The 22,353-nt window shown below is 42.2% G+C and overlaps 1 protein-coding gene across 3 annotated transcripts in view; it reads left to right on the top strand.

The window, feature by feature from the left end:
- Window positions 1-22,353, top strand: part of HEXB (hexosaminidase subunit beta) — a 353,508-nt gene that overhangs the window by 113,897 nt on the left and 217,258 nt on the right. For all 3 annotated transcript variants that reach the window (XM_078675259.1, XM_078675257.1, XM_078675258.1), the window contains exons 5-6: window positions 11,498-11,608; window positions 18,538-18,639. In XM_078675259.1, the coding sequence (XP_078531385.1) occupies window positions 11,498-11,608; window positions 18,538-18,639 (213 nt within the window). The remainder of the gene's footprint in view (window positions 1-11,497; window positions 11,609-18,537; window positions 18,640-22,353) is intronic.

Raw genomic sequence — 22,353 nt, 5'->3', positions numbered from 1 at the left:
ACAGGAGCTCACACCCAAAGAGTTTAAAAGATAACCTTCCTTATGGGCAGCTACTCCGCATTCGGAGAAATTGCACTGAGATATCCGACTTTGAAAACCATGCCTCGGTTTTCTGTGAAGCAATGAGTAAAAGGGGTTATCCAAAGAAACTGCTAAACCACTCTAAAAAACGAGCCAGGTTCACGCCTAGAGAAACATTGTTGCAAGTAAAAGAAAAATCGGAACTTGAAAAATTGGTATGTGTAACTACTTTTGGCCCCCAAACAAATCAATTCAAAAAGATAGTGCTGAGAAACTGGCACTTATTGGAGAATCTTGAGACTCCCTTACAAAAACCAATATTTGCAATGAAGAAGAACACAAGTATTGGCCAGCAAATAGTGAGAGCCGATGTCTCGATTCCCAAACAAAAATGTGATTTGATTTCCCAATGGAATTTAAAACCTATACAAGGCCATCGCAAGTGTGGGAACTGCGTGGCTTGTAGCCAGACTATTGAAGGTATAGAATTTGCCCACAATGGAATAAGGTGGAAACATGAGCAATTTACTAATTGCAGAACGAAAAACGTTGTGTATGCCATCCGCTGCCCCTGCAGTCGAATATATATTGGCAAAACTAATCAGCAAGTGAATGCAAGGATCACGCAGCACAGATCACGCATAAAAAATAAGGTGTCCACTGCACCCATGGTGGAACACTTTATGGAAGAAAAACATGGTGAAAACGAATTTCAGTGGACTGTGCTGTCAGTCATAAATGCTCCCAGTTCCACTGATATTGAATCTACATTATTGCGCAGGGAGGCCTACCTAATAATGAAATTTGACAGTGTACTGAGTGGATTGAACAGCATGAGCGAAGTAAATAGGTTTTGAATACTTGAAACTCAGCAGTGGCACAACAGAGGGACTACACATCCCACAATGCCTAGGGGAAATATCAGGTCACATGATTGATCACATGACCCTATAGAAACAACACTTTGAGCAAACACTTGGTGAAGGAGTAATGGCGTTTTTGGCAGGAGAGACTGATTACCAGGAAAACGAGCACCTAAGTGCGGTGAGTTTCTCCAGCCTAAATACACGCAACTATGATACTATTAGGAGAAGAGATTACTCAAAATTGTGTTGTCACTTTATTGCAGACAGCAATTGAAGTATAATCCCTCTGGCCAACCGGGTGTGGTTAAGCGATCCCCAGCAATGTTACAACTTAATAACGACTAATCCAGGTACCATTGCGCCGTACTCTATCCTTGTGGTTCACTTATAACGATGATTAAGGAATGGACATGTAATCAAAAACCAAAACGTTTTTGAATTTCAGATACATACAACATAGTCCCCAATTTTTTGATCAACTTCGTGAGTAAATCAAGGTCCAGGAGCACCCTCTGTCGGTATGTACTCTTCCCTGCATGCCTCATAAACATTAACTCACAGAAAAGAATCAAAACACTGAGAGTGTTTTAAATATGTTCCCCTGCAGGTGCTTGTTGGATGGCCACAACGCTCCTAAATTACATTGAAAGACGAAACCATTCATTCAGGTACCCCCCTTTTTAACGTAACGGTAGTTAGTGCAGTAATCACAAAGAGAGGTTCCGTCCTAATGTTGTCAAAACATTTCATTTTGTAGATCAGAACAATAAAGCCCTGATGAGAGTTTGGCGATTGATTGTCTGGACTCGAAACGCGTCGGCACAAGCCTAGTAATAAAACGAGGCGCACTGATTTATGTCTGTTTTAAATAGACAAGTTGGTCTTTCACTTTGAGTTCTTTCAAAAATAACTTCATTGTTCGCAATGTACTAAATTGTATAAAAGCGGTATATGCTTGATTGAAATCATTATCTTGCATCGTTGTTTTGACAAATATCATCACTTTTTTGTCACTGTACATAAATCACATATTGTTTAATTTTTCACTGTATAAAAATCACTTGTTTCTTATGAAATTCATTATTTGTGATATATGAGCAGAAGTTGGAAGTGCAATTGTTTCTTTTTCCACATACATACATGTTCAAAAAATAACGAAAATTTTGTATGAAATGACAAATAAATGTCTATGATAAACAGAAGAAAAGTGTTTATCATTGTTGCCTTAGTAATTGCAAAACTCAAAATATATGAGGGGTAGGCAAATCTTTTTTTGCAAGAGGACTTATTCAGGGCACTGATAACTTGAGGCGGTCAATCACAGCCAAGAGGAAAAATCAAAAGATTAACCAGAGCAACTGCCTACATGTCGTTCCCCATCTAAGTCACGGTTATCTGGAATACTCAATATCAAGTGTTTAGGCAGCGTTCCTCAAAGTCATAGGTATTCAGAAGATACAGAAAGCAAGGCTGTCGATTGGGTCCAGTGAGGGGGCACCGTCGGTTACGCAAAATCATGCGAAAATATGAGGGGATTACATTACTATTTCAAGTTAGCATCTAACCCCCTACCTGTAGTGTACTGAACTTCTACAATTGCGGTTTGATTAGTAAGTACAATTACATATATATGGGCAATTCCATTTTTTAGACTTCATTTACTTTATGATATAACGTATATTGCTAGCTGGTTGGCTTTTTCACAACAAACATGCACCTACTCTGATAACATATGCATGAAATCCTGCCTGAGAAAGCATGATTTATCCTGTATTCTAATATGAACCACAAATACACACATTTGTTGTGGGCTGAGTTTCTGTATACAGTCATAAATTTGGATCTGCAGTATATAGATTACAGTTGCGCATGCAAATACATTTTTTTTTAAAACGTTTGTTTGGGTGGGGGTCTAAACCCAAAACAGAATATAGTTTAGAGTTGTATTTGTGTAAAGTAGTAAGAGGTTTTAGAGTTCAGGGGTATCTTTGGACTGGATGCAGCAAGTTGTTTTAGTATTTAAAGGTATGTTCCGGTATCCGGTAATTAGGGTTTTTTTTTAGGGTTCAGGGCAGTAGCAGCTGGTAAATGTAAATAGTTGTGAGGTAGGCAAACAAGCACATTCTTGCGTTCACCCATCCACAAACACACATTGGCAGACCTACTTGCACCAACCCATTTACAAACGCAAATGTGCACACAGTCTTGCACCCAACCTTTCACTATCTCACATACTCTGACCCACCCACCCATTCACAGGCACACACATGCATATGCTCACACCCATCTATTCAAAAGCACATGCACAATTACGCATATAATGAACCACACGCTCACAAGCACCCAAACATTCAGTGAAGCACACTTAACTGGTAGGGTGTGGCATGACCAGAGGGTGGTAGGAAGGAGAGGTACGACTGCCTTGGAATGATCTGGGACTTCAGCAGGGAAGCAAAAACTAGAAGATCCCATTGCCACCTCTGATGGCTAATCTCATCACGGTTTAACCAATGAGAGTGGAAGTTTCTTTAACTCAGCAATACATTAAGAGGGTAATGCAGGAGTGTTAAAGGCTGATGAGCATAATCTCCTGTTTGTCGTTAACTACAGAAAAATGTTCTGGGTCTGAGAACAAGTGGGACCTGAGAGTCTCCATGTCCAGGACACAAAAACAAGTTTTTAAGGACAAAAACTGCCACTCACCCTTGGGTGGCATGCTTCATCAGTGGGTGTCTCCAGGCTGGTCACCAGACATCTTTCCGACTCAGCGAGACTGACACTATGACAGTGGACTGAAGAAACATGTTAATTGCTCCGACCTGACTGTTTGGAGTTGATGCACCTGACGCAGCCGGCGTGGGTGGTAAAGATGGTGGATGCATCCCATTTCATGTACTGCTGGTTGTACTACATTTTCTCATTTTCACCACTACATATGTTGGTAGAGTGACAAAATCGGTCCTTCGGAAACCCTCACACCTTATTTAAGGGTACAAGGTAGGCAAGGTAGACTGATGCATGTCGATCCTCTTCCAATAATTAGTTTGAATTACCCCCTCTTTGTTTTATCTCTATCCTTTGGGGACATGAATAAAATATATTCTGAGTATATCAAAGAAAACCTGCCCTTAGGGAATTAGATAGGATACAGCAAAAATTGTTTGTAATCCCTAATCTAGAAAAAATAATAATTCTAGAGACCCCTCACCCACCAGGGTTGTCCCTAGGTGGCATGCTTCATCATTGGGGTTCCTTTCATTCCTCTACGGACTGAGGCGTACTGCGACTTGTAGATTATGTAGGAGTGCTCCTACGTAATTCGCAAGTTGCAGCACGCCTCAATCCATAGAGAATTGAGAGGAACCCCAATGCTATGTATGCCACCTAGGGGCAACACTGGTGGGTGATGGGTCTCTAGAAAACATATTTTTCTAGACCAGGGATTACAACAAATTCTTTCTGTATCCTATCTAAGTCCCTAAGGGCAGATTTTCTTCGATATACTCGATTTTTGTCTTAACTACGTAACTGTCAGGAGGATAAACCTAGCCTCTCCCTCTGCCTCCCTCTTTACTTTGGTAACTAAAATATATTCTGCCCACCAAGAGGTCGTTTTAGCCTTACTCTTTCACTACAGAGAACTCTGGGCCTGATTTGGATGGCGATGGGATGGAGACCAACGGACAGCCCTCCGGTCAGACCACAGGCTGCCGGGGGACAGACTTCCGCCAGGATCTTAGATCCTGACGGGGCGGCAGTTTGAATCGGAGTTCCGACAACGGGTTGTGCAGAGGCAGGTACCGCCGTCTGGATTATGATGTCCCTTTCTGCCATAGGGTGCATGGCACACATGTGCATGGATGGATTCCACTGTGGTGCTGAAGCACAAGACGCAGTGGAAAAGCGCACTTTCCGACTGCCACCACGACGGTCATATAGAGATTGTGCCGTCAGACCGCCGACTGCTTTTTGGGCAGCCTCCTGACTACCGCAACAGCAGATGGCGGTCCGACCACCCGAAATTGAAATCAGGCCTTCTGTGTCCTACTCTCACAATGTATTGCTCACATAGGGTGCTTAATCCTAGCAGTCTAGTAAGTGCTCCTCCCCACATTGTGCAGAGTTGTAGCTCACACCCCAAGCTTCTGCTAGTGGTATGATGAGAAGCCCTATGATGACGCATACCAGCTTAGAGTGGGTGAGGGTTTAAGTCATTAAAATGTCCGTTTTGTTTAGTCCTCGACATTGAGACTCCATTGAGCCTCTACCCTGTGAGTGACCCCACTTCTTCTCATGCAAGATAGCGCTACGGAGGCACCCGATGTTGGAGCACTCGAGCAAAGTACAAGCAGCATATTTAAAATGAACAAATACTGGGCTTTTAGAAAAATTGGGTAATCACGCTTGTGCACAGTGGACATAGGTCAGAGTCAACATGATCCTATGACCAGTGATGTAGGGTCTGAGGACAGACCTTTAGTAGTGGTGAGAGTTACAACTACCTGGCTAATAATAGTTATTTGAAGAGAAAAGGTGTGGTGAATTCTCTACTTTATCAGTGGGGATTAGAGGTTCAAGTGTCTCGTCTCTAGAAGAGGTTACACACCCCACTAATGTGACATCTTCGTCATTGATTAATGAAGCAGTGGTGCCCTAGGAGATTTCCATATTGATTCCGTTTATAACCCTACCATTTTCCTAAAATTGGTAAAATTGCACTGTCCTGAAGAAGGTGAATAAAATGTATTTAAGACCACCGAAACGTACATCGACCCGTTGGTGTCTGTACCCACCACGTTCACGAAGACTTCCACATCTTTGTCCTTTTGTTTGACCATATTGTGTATGGCACCCTGATCTACCGACCTCCGGGACCACGCACTCAATTCAGCGAGGACATCGCCGACTTCGTCAGCCCGCACACCCTCCCCTCCGCTGACTACATCCTCCTGGGGGACTTCAACTTCCACCTGGAGAACAACAACGACTGCAACACCAGCACCCTGCTCGACAACCTCGCCAATCTAGGACTCAAGCAGCTGGTGTCCACCCCCACCCACCTCGCCGGACACACACTCGACGCCATTTTCTCATCCAGCAAAGACATCACCTTCAGCCACGCCACAGAACTCCTCTGGACGGACCACAGATGCATCCACTTCACCTTCAGAAGAACGACGATCCACCAGCAACAGGTTGCCCGAAGAAGCTGGAACAAGATCACAGCCGACCAGCTCGCCGCTTCCCTGAGTCAGCACCCTCCCGCCAGCTCAGCGAACCCCAGCCAGGCCGCCGACAACCTCACAAAGTGGATCAGCGACTGCGCAGACGAACTCGCCCCTCTGAAGATCCCGCCCAGCAGTAAGAGAGCCCCTTGGTTCACCGACGAACTCAAGAGCTCCAAGAAGAACTGCCGAGCCCTCGAGAAAACCTGGAGAAAGCAACCCACGCCGGACAACAGGACCACCCTCAAGCTCGCCACCCGGAAACACCACCAACTGATCCGCACCGCCAAGAAAACGGCTTTCAAGAACCGACTGGACAACAACGCACACAACTGCAAGGAACTCTTCAACATCGTGAAAGAGCTCTCCAACCCCAACGCCGGAAACAACGACATCACCCCATCGCAAGACCTCTGCAACTCCCTCGCCTCCTACTTCCACAACAAGATCGCGGACATACACAACAGCTTCAGCACCCAACCGACGCACGCCACGACCGCAGCAACGCCACCCACCACCACCCTCCGCACCTGGACCCCGGTCAACACCGAAGACACCGTCCGCATGATGAACTCCGTCCACTCCGGATCTCCGACCGACCCCTGCCCTCACCACGTCTTCAACAAAGCCGACGCTGTCATCGCACCCCACCTGCGGAACATCATCAACACCTCATTCGACACCGCCACCTTCCCCGAGAGCTGGAAGCACGCCGAACTCAGCGCTCTACTCAAGAAACCTACAGCAGACCCCACCAAACTCAAGAATTACCGCCCCATCTCTCTACTCCCGTTCCCAGCCAAAGTCATCGAGAAGACCGTCAACAAACAGCTGGCCGCCTTCCTCGAGACGAACGGATCCCTCGACCCATCACAGTCCGGATTCCGTGCCAACCACAGCACCGAGACCGCCCTCATCGCCGCCACCGACGACATCCGAGCTCTGATGGACAACGGAGAAACAGCGGCCCTCATCCTCCTAGACCTCTCCGCGGCCTTCGACACGGTCTGCCACCGCACCCTAGTGCAGCGCCTCAGGAACGTCGGAATCCAGGAGAAGGCACTGGAATGGATCGTCTCCTTCCTCGACGGAAGAACACAGAGAGTCCGCCTACCACCGTACAAGTCAGAGGCCACCGAAGTCATCTGCGGCGTCCCTCAAGGATCCTCGCTGAGCCCTACTCTCTTCAACGTCTACATGAGCCCCCTCGCGGCCATCGCACGCCAACACAACCTCAACATAATCTCCTACGCCGACGACACCCAGCTGATCCTCTCCCTGACCAACGACCCCGCCGCCGCCAGAGCCAACCTGCACGAAGGGATGAAAGAGGTAGCCGAGTGGATGACGACCAGCCGCCTCAAACTGAACTCAGACAAGACGGAGGTCCTCATCCTGGGCTCTTCACCCTCCGCCTGGGACGACTCCTGGTGGCCTCCCGCCCTGGGCAGCGCACCCAAACCGACAGACCATGCACGCAACCTGGGCTTCATCCTGGACTCCTCCCTCTCCATGACCAGGCAAGTCAACGCCGTCTCCTCGTCGTGCTTCAACATCCTGCGCATGCTTCGGAAGATCTTCTGGTGGATCCCCACGGAGACCAGGAAGACCGTCACCCAGGCCCTCGTCACCAGCCGACTGGACTACGGCAACGCACTCTACGCCGGAACCACCGCCAAGAACCAGAAGAAACTCCAGCGCATCCAGAACGCCTCAGCCAGACTCATCCTCGACGTCCCACGACACAGCCACATCTCCGGACACCTAAGAGACCTGCACTGGCTCCCGGTCAACAAGAGAATCACCTTCCGCCTCCTTACCCACGCTCACAAAGCGCTCCACGATCAAGGCCCGAGCTACCTCAATGACCGCATCAACTTCTACGCTCCCAAACGCCACCTCCGATCTGCCAGCCACGCCCTCGCCGCCGTCCCACGCATCCGTAGAGCCACCACAGGAGGAAGGTCCTTCTCCTACCTGTCCGCCAAGACCTGGAACTCCCTCCCGGCTGACCTGCGCCTGACCCAAGACCACCTCTCCTTCAGGAAGAAGCTCAAGACCTGGCTGTTCGAGCAGTAGCGGCACCCCCCCCCCCCCCCAAGCGCCTTGAGACCCTACGGGTAGGTAGTGCGCTCTTCAAATGCCTTGATTGATTGATTGTTTTTAGCTGGGTTGTCAGTGTGGATGGTATGTAAGAGATTGAATGTGGATGTAAGAGGTAGCATGAGTATGTGATAAAGGGTTATAGGTTTCTTCAAGAAATATTACTTTTGATGTGCAAAGACAGTTATGATATTTGCATTTGTACAAAAGAAATCTAAATAAGGAAAAATGGGAAAAAAGTGTTCAATATGTTTGGGTTTTAATTTTTTTTGTACACTAATTTGAAAGAAAATCATAAAAATGTTTTGATAAAATGCAATTGTGGATGTCTCAGATAATAGGGTAGTATCTTAGTGGAGCTGTTAAAGCCCTGATGGAAATAGAGGTCAGGTGGGAGGTTGTCTGTAATGTATTGTCCTGCTTCTTCTCAGACCACGACCATTTTTGTATTCATTTTTACCTTTCCTAACTTGTCAGACAGTGGGGTAGGGTCAGTGGGACTTGCTGATCCCGCCCCACTCTGTAACAAATAAGAAAAGTGTGCCGAGAGGCCTCACTGATTGACAGTCAGCCCTGGGCAATTGAGGGCTTAAACCCTAAGGCACCCAGGGTTGACTCTGTCAGTGACAGCCCCACCCCCTTCCCCTGTCATCAGATTTTTCATAAAACGTCAAAAAGATTTTTGGTCAACCATGATTTATCCTTACCTTCCTCTATCTCGATTGAGGTTCCGCAAGGCTCTATTTTATCCCCTTCACTTTAACCGTTATGTCATACCACTCACTGAAAATCTCCAGCATACTAACACCTCCTATGACATGTATGTGGATTTATATGAAGATCTAATTTCTGGAGAAGATCAAGTCAATGGATGATGCCGTAAAGCTGACCACATTGGCTAACCTGAAATCATCTTAAACTCTATTCGCAAAAAACAGAATTGCTTTTGATTTCTCTGCCCAAAACCTCAGCTGATAAGGAATGGACCAAGTCGATCACTGCTCCAAATTGTACTCCTGTCTTGGTTGACTCCTCTAAATCTCTTGGTATTACTCTTAATAAGAACTTAAACATGCAAACTTGCATCAACTCAATGTCCAAAAGCGCCCACTTTCACTTGAGCTTTCTCAGGAAACTGAAACCATTAATTTCATCTCCTGACTTTAAAATATCTGTACAGTCCTTAGTCATTTCTAGGATCGAATATGGATGCACAACTCTTTCAGGCTTACCCAAGAGCTCCACTGCTCCCCTTAAAACGTGTCTCAACACTGCTGCAAGACTCTTAACAGGATCAAAACAATTTGACCACATCTCTCCTCATCTGAAGGCTTTAAGCTGGCTACCATTTGAAGCCAGAATTCAACTAAAACTGGCTTCTATTACTCACAAAGCTCTCCACCACAAAACCCTGATGTTTCTTGCTAAAAAAAATCAAGATTTCGGAGTAATGGCAGACCTTCTCGGAGCGCCAGGGATCTAGTTCTGAAACCTCCCTTATTCCTGAAGAAGAAAACCTATGACAGAGCCTTCTCAGGAGCTGCCCCTAGAATCTGGAACTCGCTACCTCATCACATCAGAAGAATGAGCTCTACTTCTGCTTTCAAGAAGGAAGCTAAGATCTTCCTTATGAGCACATTCTTACCATAGCGGACGACTGAACTCAATCCTCTTCCCTTAACCCAGGTTGCCACAAAGTCCATTCCTGCCATTTTCCATTAGTTATGACTGCCCTCTCCATCTAGCTCTATCATAACCACTTTGTTCCTGATTTGGTGCATTACAGTAAGTCCTTACTAGCTGAGATTTATTACTTATTGTACACTTGTTTAACTATAGGTCTATAACATCCTCAAAGTAATATTGTCCATTCCAAGTATATTGCATTGACGTTATTTATTACTATCTTCACTGTGTCCTCATGATTCGTTTATCACTTTTTTGCTGTGATTTTTTGTTTGCTACTATGTAATTGTTAAGCGGTCGGATACCCTTGGGTCATGTTTGCGCAATATAAAACTTTGAGTAAATAAATAGGGATCCTCGCAGAGCTTTACTCTCACAAGGCTTTGCCCTACTTATGATTTCACTATCCTGGAAATCTGGAGCCTGCATATTAATGCATGCACTGAAGCGCTGCCCTTGATTCCCAAGTGTTTTTGTCCTACATTTGATAGTTTTTTTTGTTTGTTTGTTAAGGTTTAGGGATATGTTTATATTTGGGACTAATGGGACTTTTAGGGATTAAAGTTTCCACAAATATTTTAATTGCATTAAAAAAATGAAAAAAATACATAAAAACAAAACTGTGTGTGTGTGTGTGTGTATATATATATATATATATATATATATGTGTGTATATATATGTTTGTGTGTGTATATATATATATAGATATATTTGTGTATATATAGATATATATCTATATCTGAGAAAAAGACCAAACCACAAAGGAATGAAGTGGCACACCATCCAGGTAAAGTGAGAGCTTTATTAGCTTGAAAAACAACGAGTTTCAGCCGTGAAGGCCTTTGTCAAGTTACCCGGATGTAGATCGGACGGCATTTTCAATACGCAATGGACAACGTCATAATGGACATTAAAGAATGACTTTATCGTTCTGCCAATGTCTACCAATACATGACATAATATGCAATAGAATGGTTGATAAAATGCTCAACTAAAACAAAATGCATTAGCACAGTGCTTGGAAAAAGTTTGTTAAAGTAAAACCTTTGAAACCCGTGTTTATGAATTGTTTTACTTTGGCATTTGCAAATAATCGATTTGGAATTGTGAGCGAACACAGTAGTGTGCGGGGTCAAGCGGAAAAACTATGAGAATTATCATTTATGTTTTCAAAGGTTTTACTTTTACAAACTTTTTGTTTGGACTTTCTCTCATTGATGATGGTTTTTCGCTACCACGGCAGGCACCGGCACGCATTGGCAGGCGTGCGGCTTTCAGCAAAACTTGACTTTGGAAATATATATATATATCTCATACATGTGAGATAATGTAATTCAAAATTTCAGTGCATAAAAATATTAGGCCAACGTTTTTGCGTTTCTTAATTATCTGAAATAATGGCTTCCGAAAATTATGGTTGGGGAAATTGGTGACATACAACTGAGATTTCATGTATGTTAATGTCTTAATGAAGGTAATAGTTGACAGAGTACGTCACAGTCTGCATCTTTAATTTAGTACTAGATATTGATTTTGTTAGTCAAATGTTTTCTTTTTCAGAATTTAACAAGTCATTTAATCTGTTTTTACTATAGTTTCAAATCAACCAGACTGAGATTAAGGATTACCCAAGATTTGCACACAGAGGAATATTAATTGACACATCAAGACACTATTTACCACTTCGAACTATATTTCTGACTCTGGTAAGTGACGTTTAATGCCCAACGGTTCAAACAGTTCCTCAGTTGAGCATGTATGAATGTATGGCTTTAACTGAAATATGTATGGCTGTAAAAGCTGTGGAATGAGCTTAATAGAGCAACAAGATTCAAAGCACTATATTTTAGCTAGAAGCCTGGTCTGTGTGATATAAATGTAGTCCCAAGAAACTTTACCTGCATAGCACTTACATTGGTTATCTTTCTATTCAGTCACTCAGGGTGTGCACGTTTATCTCGGTTTGAAAAATTCTTAATACAAGCATTGACTCAAGATTAAGCACTTGTGACAAGCCACCTGGTGTTACCAAATTGTTGCAGCTCAGAATTTCCTCCACGCAGACCAATGCCATACTGCACTTCATCTGAGATTGCACCTTGGCCTTAACATTGTTGCCTTCAGGCCTTATTTTAGCAATCAGATGCACTGTTGCCTAGTTTAAAACACTGGACAAGCTCAATTTATTACTAGTCTCTCAACCTCACCAATTCATGCACTGCCCATTGTTGTATTGCAAATGAGAGAAGGACAGAGTCGCTGTATTCTTGATAGCATACCAGCAACTGTAAAGTGACTTAATATGGACTGTTAAATGCTGCCTGATGAAGATTCTCTTGTAGTTTTAAATGCCTTTTAGCACAGATTCTTTACTGAGCTTGTCCCTTCATAGGGAACAACGGTGATTCTTCCAAATTCAGGTAGAGTTGTCGTTGTAAGGCTCAATGAAAATTGACTTTCGAATTTAAAGAAGCCATCCTCCTCTGTGGATTCCTGGATGCTCAATAGTTTAGGTGTGTGCTCTATACATCGGTAAGTTACTGTTGTGACGTGTAGCTTAAGGAGCTCTGTTAGTAGATACGGTGCTGGCTATTAAGCGTTGGTGTTCATAAGCCGCATTAGGTCAAATAGGATAAATGCGCAGCTTATTAAGCAAAGTTCAGGGACATGTTAGAGTTTTTGTCCCGTTTTTTAGAGTCATGCACGTGGTCCTTAGGATTACGCAGGATATGTGCATGCATTATTATAACGTTTGAATTGGAGAAATGGGCCAGAAATAAATGAGTCACTGTCATATAATGCATTCACATTTTACCTTTCATAATTATACTTTAGAATCATTGAAAAAATCGCAGAGGATACAGCAAATAGCTCTTCAGAGCAGATAGAAAAAAAAGTTGATTTCTGCCAAGGAAAGGAGGGGGGAGAACACAGGACCATTAAGGCATAAGCTTGTGAGTAATTATCCTAGAAATAGTGATTTCGTTTTAAATATGCAGTATAATTACAGAAGCACCATAGTTTCATTATTAACGATTTTGAAGAGATGTGGCCGTATCTCAGGGAAGTATAAAAGGGTATGCTATGCAGGCATGAGCATAAGTTAGACAGCACGGGAATTGCCACATACCGCGTGTTAGATTGAGAATGTGCCAAATGCTGTGGACGCTATGAAATGGTAAATCAACGAGCACTTTTAGGCTTAGGACATCCTATGTACATTAATGCATAGGAAATTAACTGCTTTAAAAAGATGTACGATTGAGAGAAAGGAGAACAGCCCAGGGATCCTGATTCTGGATATGAATACCTATTGTTATCTGAGGCACTTATGCTCAAGGCGCTGGATCTTTACAGCCTTGAATATACAGTTGAATAAAAGGTTTGTGAGCAGGTGTACCGCCTTTCCAATAGAATATGATTTTCAAAGGATAATTCCTCATTTAAATAACACACATTGCTCCTGGTTGATTTGAGCGCAAGTAGACCTTTTAATTCACCACATTGTTATAATCATTTCACTCATTTTTGGTTTGTCATAGTGCAAATTTTTAGAAAAAGTGAACAGCCGACACGTGTTTCGCCCTACGTGGCTATTGGAGCCAGGGCTTTCTCAAAGTTAGTCTTTACATTTTAACATCACAATGTCAACGGTGAAACTGTACATTTTCGAGTTATTAGAGAAACATTATGGTTAAAATCCAGTATTTGGTAGTCATCAGAAGAGATGTCTCTTATCAGGTCCTAGGGTTAATCCTCGATCAGGGCGCTATGAAAGTTTAAACCAACAAGCGCTTTTAAGCTTTGGACATGCTATGTTCATTAATGCTTGGGGCTATCTATAACAGCGGGATTAGGAAGTCTGTTAATATTATGGATAACAGTACCTAGTGCGAGTGAAATCGTTTGCTCAATGTACGGCAGACGGAAGCTTCGTCAACATTTGAGTTTGTCAAAGCTACGGAATTCCGCAAACGATAGAAGAACCACGAACAGCACAGACTTGAATAGTCTAGTCAGTATTATATCACTGACCAGCATAAAACGTACTCAAGCAACAAAGTCAGGCGTCCCGGGTCAATCCCTCATGATAATTTTCATTTACGAGTTGTCAGTTTCCTTGGCAGCGGCCTTCTTTAAGTAGGAAAGCTAGTGAGGGGTCATAACCCTTATCGGGAGTATAATACAAGGGAAAAAGCAGGCTAAAAGGCACCATATTTCAACAGATATAGTTTGATATATTAACAAGGGATATTTGTTATTAATACGCCATAATTCAACAGATATAGTTAGATATATATACAAGGGTTATCTGTTATTAATATTCAACGGTACAGCCACGAAAGAGTATATCACGCAAAAATTAAATTTCCGGGATGTCGTGTCCACAGGAATGTTAGATTTTTAGCACAGAGGAGTAACCGCGTAGACGCCACCAGACAGTGCTAATACTCACTGAGTGTTTTTTGAAGTATGAGAGTTCTTCTAACCCGGCTAAGACGTGGTTACAGGCCTAAAGGGTATGCAGTATGTGGTACTACTGATGGATGACTTAAAACCTGATTAACAGATATTCAAAGAGGGCATAACTATTCCAAGAGAAATTATTTTCCCATGACATAAGTGATACCTAGGTTAGTAAATTAACGGCTAGATAAAGAAGTGAACCTCTACCTCAAGAGGCGAGATTCAGGAGATAATACTTTTACGATCAAGCCCGGATGATATATACCTCATGTTCCCAACACAGACTACGCAAGGAAGAAAGTGCTCTTATCATTCATCGGAAAACCGTGGAGAAGGGACTCAACAAAAAAAATTAATGGCGTCACTGGCTTTGAGACTCTAAAATGCTGTGAATACGTGGCTCATTTTAAACACAGCAATAGATATGAAGGATAGGTTATACACCTATAAGACCAAGTAAATTCTCCCTTTTAGGGCTTTGTAACATCACCTCCACTCTTGGGTCCTATCCCATAAATATCAGGTAATTTTCTTTCTGCCCCTGTGCTGTTAAAAATATGTTATGCCTTAAATACGTAATAGACCAGGGAACATGAGCTGATGTCAGTCAGTCAAAGATCTTTATTCGGCTAATTTAGCCACAAAAGGGCAATAAAAACATTTGAATTACATGATTATACATAATAAAATTAATCTTTGACAAAATCAAACCACTGGAATCCTTTTTTAACAATTTTAGGAAGCCGAACTGCAGAGGAAATATACCTATAAATCATTAGGCAGGTAAATTCATTGTTTAAAAGAAGTAAGTGACATAGCGCAGATTGGCACATTCTAATATTTAAGAATCTTAGTAATGGTTTTAAAAAAGTATGTCTCGGGCCAGAATATAATTTACAAAAACAAATAAAATGTAAAGTGCTCTGTGCAGAAAAGAATCACATGGGCACAATTCTAGTTTAGTATCACAGTATGCATCACATGGGTACGACACCAGGAGATGAGCAATACCCATCCTGAATCTGATCAAATAAAACATTTTTGCCTGATTGAAATAGAAAGAGAGGTACGATACAATTATTGGGGATCTGACTAATAATGAGTGCTATACAACCCTTTTTTTGCCATCTCTTTACTGTCTCTTACATGCTTCAAATAAAGAAGAAAATCCCTTTTCAGATTGTTTTTTGGGATTGGAGAAATGTCAACCGGGGTGCTAAAACAATGCTCCATACCCAGTTTCCCTAATTGTTCTTGAATATAAGATAGCCAGGGAATCTTTTTTACAAAATCTAATTTCAAGGAATCCAAAATGATATCGCCATTCAGGACTGGTTCCTCCTTGGTCCATATGTTATGCCAGAGCTTCAGGGGAGCTAGTTGCATACGAAAAGTCAACGGTTTTATACCTAATTCGTTGTGGCACATAATGACAGGAGTACTTTGAGGTAATGTCAATGTGCGTTTTAACATCATATTTTCTGCTCTCTGAAGCCCCAGAGTATTAGTGAAGCCCCAGACTCCTGCTCCATACAAAGCGACTGCACATGTCCGAGCTTTGTAGATGTCTATTATGGCTTTAATTGGACGGTAGCCTAATTTCTTTGTTAATCTGAAGATGTCCTCTGCGTTTTTATTAAAGCTACCAATCCTTGCATCCCCTAGATGTTTCCATGAATTTTTTGGGCTGATGTATCTCATCAGGGCTTGATCGTAAAAGTATTATCTCCTGACAAAAACAAAAATATTACATATGAAGAATATAACATGTAATCAATAAAGACTCTCTTCAAGACAATACAGGACAACTGTCTTCTTCGAATACAACATACCAAAAGAAAAAATAGCTTCAGTGTGGTTAAATTACCTACATTTATGCAAAGAGGAGCATACGCTCAAACCCTTGCTAAACTGTTACGAACACGATGCTGGAAAGGTCTAGTGCCTCGAGTAAAGCTCCTCTCAAGAAGCTCTAACTATTTAAAGGCGATATCATCCAGTCTTAGGATCTCTGGACTTTCGCTCAGTCCTCAAACTGAATGCTCAATAGTGAATGGAAGGACTGATGATGAATGGATGGTTAATGTGGAGATAATGAATTGCGAAAGGAGATGTGTGTGACTTTGTTAACAATGTATAGATCTATCAATAGATGCATGGACTTAGTTTTTATGTGTCAAAGGCTCAGTGCCTATTGGCTATCTCCTCAAAGCCATTCCTTCTCTATGAAGAGTTCTGAACCCAATATATTTTGTTTTAATTGGCACTATAAAAATGTTTCACCTGTTTAAAAAAAAGAAAGAAATACAAGTGTTATGCATCTACTGGCTTCAGGTAAATAACTTAAAGTTTTAATGCATCATAGGAGGATAGGCGACCCTAGATTGAGCTGCATTTACGTGCAAGTAACCTTTGCTTTGCGGCGCTCCCATTTTAAGACATTCCACATTATTACTTTTAACATTCAGATTTATGACTTTGTACTTTGTTTAGGGAGGCCTTTGTAAGACAAGGGGACTTTTCTGACCCCTCTTAACACCTGTTGTTCTCACTTTCTCAGTATCCTCCTGCTGTGGAATGTTTGTCCTGCCTAGTCTGCAATGTTTTCTGAAAATCCAAGAGTGGAGAATAAGATCAAATCTAAAGACCACTGATGATTTATTTGAAGCCTATACCAACAATTGCAAGTGTTTTGATGATTTTTGAAACACACCCTGTGCTTGCCATATTGATCTAATTCAATTAGTAGTGAGGCTTACTTCCCCAGGCAGTCTGTTATCGCACCCAACAATGGTAAATTATAAAAAGCAAGTCTTAAGAAACAGTGTAATTACAATAATGGGACTTATCGGAACCCATTTATGCTGCATAAATCAAAATCATCTACATTCTGCCCCAGATCTTCATTTAGCAAAGCTGATCTCTTCCGTGCACTGTCGAATTGTAGAGTGGCTCACATTTTCTGTCCGAAGGACACCGATAAATTAGTGAAAATTACAGAGCATACATTGTGAAACTCCGCCATAGTGTTTTTATTTGGTTCACTGACAAACAAGAAAGGAGAATAGTACATTCATAAGTTCCTGGTCTTAGCTCTGTTACCAGCAAAGAGGCAAATCTCTATTTTGCTATTAGAGCTCAAGGACTGGGCCTTCAAATATTGAGTGGTATTGTACATGCTAAAGTGAGCACAGTGGAGCTCAGTCAGGAGGAATACAAGACAGTTCGACTTACAATTCACTGATTACATGAGGAGACTTGTTGGGAGAGCTATGATGCAAACCATACTAAGTCTTGGTTTAAGTTAATTGGCATTGTTGTCATGCAATATACATTGTCAGAAAGTAAGTATCCACTATCTTGTCCTTCTGGGCCAGCATAATCAGGTGCCTCAGTCTCGTCTTTTGGTATGACCTTTTACATTTTTTAAATGCCCACCTCCTATATCTGACTGACTAGTATGAGCCACTGAGTCCTACTTCCTAGATGTTGTTGGCGATTATTTTCATCCTAATCTCAGTTTCTACATTCGCTTATATTAGTACCCTGTTGTTTGTTGGCAATTAATGCCTGTTTTACAAGTATCAAAATGTAACCGAGAAGATTTAAATAATAATGCCATAAAGCTCCTTTGATGAGGGGAAGTTTTAGTAGAAGGAGAAAGGCAGTGCTTTCTATTTTAGGTAGGCGATTTAATACACTGCTGAAAGCCACCTGGCAACAGTAACAATCCTGCTTATAATGGCAGGAGAGTAGTGCGATCTCAAATTTTTTCCAAACATAGGTGTGTAGAGACATGTTTCAAGAATAAATTTTCTTTTTGTTATTTTTGTTGAAGTTTACGGTCTTATTATAGTGTGCTTAGCCTAAACTCACTGCAGGGTTTATGGCTAACTGCCTCTTTCAAGGAGGATAATGTCTAGGAGTAGTAGAATTACTTGTGTTTTAATTTTGGCATTTGTGTGCCTTACGACCATAAGTGAAAACGTGTATATCATATCCAGCTGTAGATAAGATGGAACTGCACACACATTATAGATATGCAGTTGAAGGAGTTGTATACTCCATTGTACTACATTTCGAATAGAACTGAATTATATATTGTGTAAACCTGTGGAGAACCCTTTCTTGAGCGAATACCTCATGCTTCATGTTTCCTTTCTTTCAGGATGCAATGGCTTTCAACAAATTCAATGTGTTGCACTGGCACATCGTAGACGACCAATCTTTCCCGTACCAAAGCATTACCTTTCCTGATTTAAGTGATATGGTGAGTAAATTGAGTATTTCTAATCCCAAGCATTTGCACGTTCCATCTTTTGAAATTGTAAGGAACATTTATGCTTTGAGAAGTCACGAGATAGATGAACAGCTGCCTACAACTCAACATATACAAATGGAGGTACTCATCATGGGCCCACACTCCCGACACCTGGAACAACACCTGGTACCCCCTGCCCTCGGGAGCCCTGCTCCCCCACAGATCACGCGCGTAACCTCTGAATCATCCTGGACTCCAAACTGAAAATGGACCCCCCAGATCAACGCCGTCACTTCTTCCTCCTACCACACCCTCTGCCTAGTCCGAAAGACCTTCAACTGGATTCCCCTCGAAATACAGGAAAACAGTCACCTACGCCCTAATTGGTGCCAGGATCAACAAGAACCTCCCCTTCAAACTACAGAACGTCGCTGCCAGACTAGTCCTCAAACTACCACGCCACCTCCACATCAGCCAACACCTACAGACCCTACACTGGCTCCCCGTCGCAAAGAGAATCTCCTTCAAGCTTCTCACCCATGCCCACAAAGCCCCCACACTGGATCCATCGACATGAACCACCGCTTCACGTTCAACGCACCACAAAGTTCCCTCCGCTCGGCCCAGCTCTCCCTTGCAATGGTACCAGGCATAAAGAAGACCAGATCAGGAGGACGTTTCTTCCCCCTCCTCACTGCCAAGGAATGGAACTGACCCCTTCCCCCTCCCCCCCCAACCAGGCCCCATCACTCCCCATGTTCCTGAAGGACCTTACGATCTGCCTCTTCTACGGAGCTCCGTAATTTTCCAGGAGCTGTGCGCCCCAACCCCCCTCTAATCCCCAACCCCAGCGCCTTGACCCTCTAGGGTGTGTAGCTGCGCTGTATAACCCCACTGATTGATTGGTAAAAGATCCTTCAATCAATCAAACAGTCTACATGAGATGCCAGGGAAAACATTGTTTTCCTTGCATTTGTTAGTAGCAAATCTACATCTTTGTAACATGTTTTCCATGCCTACCTTTCCTGGCCTGTTGAACAATACTGATCTGGTTTTGTTTCTGCACTACGCCACACAAGCAGAAAGATACGTAGGAATCAATGTTCCGCACTGCAAAATTACAGCTTTTAAGGAAAAAATAGCACTAAAGAAAAAATTGCAAGCCAGTCCTTTAAACATACAGACAAGTAATATTTAGGGCTCTCGTTTTCCTTTGTTTGCTTCTAAGTTGTATTTTTCGATTGATTTTTTTTTTCTCTTTTATTGACTTGAGTGTCTGTGTTCATTTAGTTGGTAGAGCATGTCATACTGCAATGCTCTGCACAGGTTACATGAACGTTTTCATGGGACATATAGTGTGCTTGGAAATTGACATTTAGTGGTGTTTTGGTGGGATTAACATTTGGGGGGGGGGGTTTGTTGGAGAGTTGCAAAAATGTGTTGATGACCCTGGTACTTAGCAGTTTTGGAGATGATGAAGTTGAAGAAGGTGGTGCACTTGCATTCTTCTCCCACTTCCTTGCTTGTTTGTTTTGTTGATCGGATTCAGCACTTTTCTCTTCCCTAAGAAGTGCAGCACTTGTGCTAGAGGCAGCAGAGGACTACAAGAAGTATTGACATTAGAAATGCCACAACCTGACTCCACCATGTGGTTAGGGACCAGCTGAGACTATTCAGGTACCATCTGTAGTACCATCAATTTTGCCTGGTATATTTGAAACAATAAGCCCAACACACTGCTGAGATTGCAAAAAGCCTGCTACATTGCATAGTTATGGTCCATTCTCTACAACAGGATGGCATAAGCCCAACAGAAGGTTTTGATACCAGCAAAAATGGTAAACTGTGGTGTTCCCTGTAGTTGACCACTCTTGCCTGTTTTGTTTAACATCCACATGAAACATGCAGTATCTACTGGTTAGTGTGGTAAACAAATCATGGCTCTAAAATGCTAGATTAATCTAATGCGACTGCCACTAAATACCATCTAGATATCCAACTTATTTAAAGAGGGCAGTCTCAGTTTCAAAGACTTAATGTTATGAGTGAGTCGTTTGAAAACTAGATTCCCTTCTCATGTTGCGTTTTGCATATACTCTTCAAGAGCCTATCAGGGCATTGAGCCTTCAGAGGAAGAGGGTGCGCTCAATGCACCAGCATGTAACAAGCTTCATGGCCTAGATTGCTCCAACGTTTCTATGGTTGCTGCCATTTTGGAGGGGTGCTCTGCAGCGAGAGATGGAGTGTCGGACTGGAAGGGCAGTGGTGAAGTTTTGTTGCAGATGAAATATGTCAAATGTGGGTTTCATACTCACATGCTTATTCTAGTCTGTGCATTAGAGAGTTGTGGTCAAGCCTTGTGAAATGCTGTTTCCACAATGGTGACCAGTCCGGAGTTTATTGCCTGGGGTTTCATCAAAAATGAAGTCTGGTCTTTTCCTCTCATGTCACTTGGCCTCTAAATCTTATATAAAGGATGCATTAGTGAGGAAAGAGGGTTTCTCAATGCATCAATTCCCAGAATTTTCACTGTGTTCATCATCCACTTGCAAATATATCTAGCATTGAATTTTGGTCATTACAACATGAACTCCTTTCAATGGATGTCTTTTCTTGGCTGTTTCTTCTTTCCTGATGTCGGACACAGTTGGTTGCCTTGCTTATCTAATTCTTCATAATCTTCATCTTCAGTTATGAATGAGAAGATCGCGAAGGAAGTTTTTGTCCTTTGTGGTTGTGTCCTCTTATCTGGCCCCCTCTTAGGTTAACACCTGGCACCTTTCATATGTATTCTTATGTGCAGATGGCTCTGTTGCTACAGCGAGGAGTCACCTCTTCCATGAGCATTCAAATAGGAAGCTTAGCAGAACTTTACTGCATCCATTCCTTGACAGTATTTTAATCTAGGACCAATAGCTGAGTCTTGTGAGCAATCCTAATTATGAAGAAACTCATCACAAATCTGTATTAACAGTGTGCAACCTTTTTGCACTTGGAGCTCACACTGTGAAATAAAGACATACCAGAAGACCTGCAATGTGAAAGGAAACCCCTAAGCTGATGGTTTTCAATTGAACCGTTTAAATAATAACACAGGGGATGCAAATATCATTTCAATCATAAGTTTAGATTGAAGATTACCTGTTTTAATAACCGACAATAGGTCTTTTGTCTGGCATGATAGTCACTGTTGAACCACTTGTATACATTTTTTACAACTTAATTTTGTAGTACAATTGTTTTAATTTTTCACTATGCAAGTTCGTTAGGCAAAAAGGTAGCGCAAATAAATTAGAAATGTAAATAAATCCGTTAATAAAGAGCTCCAGCAGTGGTTTGTTGCATTAGACGGGTGATTGGGAGATGGTGAAGTAAATGATTAATTGTTGGGATATCTAGTTATCAAAACAAAAGTGACTGAACATGTAGGCAATTTATAAATGTGCTGTATATGTACAATATAAGAAACACCGGAGCACTGAGATAGCAAACAGTTATAAAATTGGTTAGAAACAAATGTATGGATTACATATGTACTTCATTTAATAATGTCATTACAGCCTACAATTGTTCCGTCCAAAGACTTTTTCAAGGCTGCAAAAGAATGTGATGAAACAAGTCTCTGGGAAATGTACATATGAATATCATACAGTATGTCCATTCTGGTATAGAACCAAAAAAACAGTGATAGAACCTTATAGGCCACATACTGTGTTTTTTATA

The sequence above is a fragment of the Lissotriton helveticus genome, chromosome 2_1 (assembly GCF_964261635.1).
Source record: "Lissotriton helveticus chromosome 2_1, aLisHel1.1, whole genome shotgun sequence".
NCBI lineage: Eukaryota > Metazoa > Chordata > Amphibia > Caudata > Salamandridae > Lissotriton > Lissotriton helveticus.
The sequence above is the reverse complement of the archived record's forward strand: the minus strand, read 5'-3'. Positions and strand labels throughout refer to the sequence as shown.